The sequence below is a fragment of the Montipora foliosa genome, chromosome 12 (genome assembly GCF_036669935.1).
Source record: "Montipora foliosa isolate CH-2021 chromosome 12, ASM3666993v2, whole genome shotgun sequence".
NCBI classification, from domain to species: Eukaryota; Metazoa; Cnidaria; class Anthozoa; order Scleractinia; family Acroporidae; genus Montipora; species Montipora foliosa.
Window position 1 is genome coordinate 11,843,047 of NC_090880.1, and position 2,500 is coordinate 11,845,546.

The following is a 2,500-nucleotide window of genomic DNA, read 5'->3' on the forward strand; positions in this document are numbered from 1 at the left end:
TCCAGTAGATGGGGGTGCGATCTTCTGTCAATATCTTCAGGTAGATATCTCTCTTTGAAATTGAATTTCTCCGAGACCAGGACCTCTTCAACATTAAGTGTTTCACCTTCTCCGCTAGCAAATTCCAATTTAAATTCAACCACTTCAAACTCTTCATCTTCTTCCTGCATCAACGTGCTAACAGATATAAACTCCTTATGACCTTTCAGTCTTAATTCTTTAGCAACATCTCCACTAATCACGGTTCCACGGGAAGCGTTGTCTAACAGCCCGTAAGTGGTGACAGACCTTCCATCAGGTGATGTGATTTTCACTGGTATAACATGCAGAAGCACAGTTTTTGTTGAGCCTGGCTGTGTGACGGTAGCATATTGCGCTGTATGTCTGATTCCTGAAGCTCCTTGCTCACCAGGAACTTCGGCATGCGGGTCTGTCACTGCCGCATTCGGTTCTTCTGTACTAGCTTGATTGAGTCTGTCATTGTCTCTCCTTGTACTTGGGGGGTTATGGAGTAACTTATGGTGCCGTTTGTCGCTCCCACAAGGGCAGAATTTCGGCGATTCACACCTTCCTCGAAGGTGTCCAACTCTCAAACAAACATGACACAACCGGTTAACTTTCACAATGCTTGTCCCATCTGCTCTGCAAATCCTTCTTCTGAAACTCGAGGCATTAAGATAGTTCGTGAGATCCGGGGCAACATAAACAACTCCTATTAGTGGGTGTGATGCTGTTTCGTCCTTCGCTGGGCAATTCTCGGCCAGTGCTCTTTCCTTTAACATCGGTGGCAAAGGATGAAGTCTGCCTTGTGGGCTCGGGGATGAATGACCTGTTGTCGACTTTCAATGACTTTGTTCTGTTTCCTTTGACCTCCGAACTTGTGACTAACGAAACACCAGCAAAACCAGGGTCGTTTTTGATGGCAGCTTGTCGCTTCACAAATTGAGCTAAGTCCTATAACTTTGGGTTCTGTCCCTTTTCTCTGTTAGAGTACGATACATCTGCCCATTTGTTGATGATGTAATCTGGCAGTCGTGCTACGATCATCTTCATATTTGAAGTGGTACTTGCCTCATGTTCATACTCTCCTTCGAGTATTCGTGAGGCACACTGCAGTTGTTCAGCAAAATTACGCAAACCCTTGAAATCTCTGTTTCCTAATTTTGGTCCTGTGGTAAGCATATTAATACACGTTGCAGTAACTGCGGCTGGTTGGCCATAGCGCTCCTCCAGGGTTGCTATAATGTCGTCATAGGAACACCCCACAGATCTTTCAACCACCTCATAAGCCTCTCCGGACACAAATTTGGGGAGAAATTCAATCCGTTGGGCATCCGACAATAGTCCATCTTCGAGGTTATCTCGAACTCTTCGCCTGAAAATCGGAAAATCCGCTGCATTTCCACTAAACTTGACAGGCTGCATAGCTTGCAACGTGGTCACCTTCAAAAGGATAGCCTGAGGAATTTTACACGGATTCATCTGTTCCTTTTCATGCAGGCAATTCTCATTTTCACCGTTATCACCTCCATTTGCGATAAAGGTCTCCTTTCTTTGGATATGGGAAGGATCTCTGGAATGAGGACTGGTAGTTTCTTCACCATACTTCTTTAACTGAGGAGTGATTTCATTATGATTCAATCTATCTTCTGGAGTGTCCTGGTGGGTGGCAGCGTGCTACCCAAGTTGCTGTTTGTTGACTCCTGGTGATGGGAGGCTCAAATTCAATCTTATCATCGGTCTCATTTTGCAAACTTAGGGCACACGAGACTGCATCACCTTCCTCTTCAACAAGAAGAGCGATTTCTTTAGCTTCCAACTGAGCTTTAAATACCATTTCCTTTGCTGTTTTCTGTCTTTGCATCTCAATGTCAATCTTTTTCTTTTCCATTTCAGCTTCATAATTTGCTAACTCAAGTGCCTGTTGGGCCTTAAGCCTTTTCAACTCTACACGTCTCTTCAGTTCCTTTAATCGGGAAGATTTTGAGGATCTCAAGATGCTTGAGCCAGTCGAAGTTATCGGTGATAATTTAGGTTGTTCTACACGAGATTTTGAACTCTTATTTGACATGCAATACGCGAGGGGAGACAACCTTAGCTTTCTTCGGCTGCTTTGACATATCAAGAATAGTCCTCATAAACCTTAACATAGTTGGACTCAACCCGTCCAAATTCTTGAACAGACAACTCCTTACAAAAGTAATTCTGGTACTGATCATTGTAGCTTTCCCATGCACGCTCAAGGTTCTTCACACTTTCACGAATCCCCTCAGCTTCCCCCCATTCGGAGAGACATGTTTTCAACTGACTTGCATGTACTTACTCGTGACAAATAGCCGCTGAGCGAACGCCTTAATCTGTGAATTTCTTCCGCTTCTACCTCTTCACGATTGTTCGGATTTGGCTTCCTTGTTCTAACGGTACGAGTCGCTGGCAGTTCGGAAGACATTTCAACATTTTCCGCGTCGTCCTCCTCGCCTCCACACAACTCCATGACGCT

At 44.6% G+C, this 2,500-nt stretch overlaps 2 protein-coding genes across 2 annotated transcripts in view; both read right to left on the bottom strand.

Annotated features, from left to right (window-relative positions):
• Positions 1 to 782, bottom strand: part of LOC137980724 (uncharacterized) — a 2,985-nt gene extending 2,203 nt beyond the window's left edge. The window contains exon 1 of the mRNA XM_068828153.1: positions 1 to 782. This exon is cut by the window's left edge and continues 2,203 nt beyond it. Coding sequence (XP_068684254.1) covers positions 1 to 782 — 782 coding nt within the window.
• A 172-nt stretch (positions 783 to 954) lies between these two features.
• Positions 955 to 2,500, bottom strand: part of LOC137980725 (uncharacterized) — a 1,570-nt gene continuing 24 nt past the window's right edge. The window contains exons 1-3 of the mRNA XM_068828154.1: positions 2,324 to 2,500; positions 1,682 to 1,966; positions 955 to 1,614 (exon numbers count right to left, since the gene is read on the bottom strand). The exon at positions 2,324 to 2,500 is cut by the window's right edge and continues 24 nt beyond it. Coding sequence (XP_068684255.1) covers positions 955 to 1,614; positions 1,682 to 1,966; positions 2,324 to 2,500 — 1,122 coding nt within the window. The remainder of the gene's footprint in view (positions 1,615 to 1,681; positions 1,967 to 2,323) is intronic.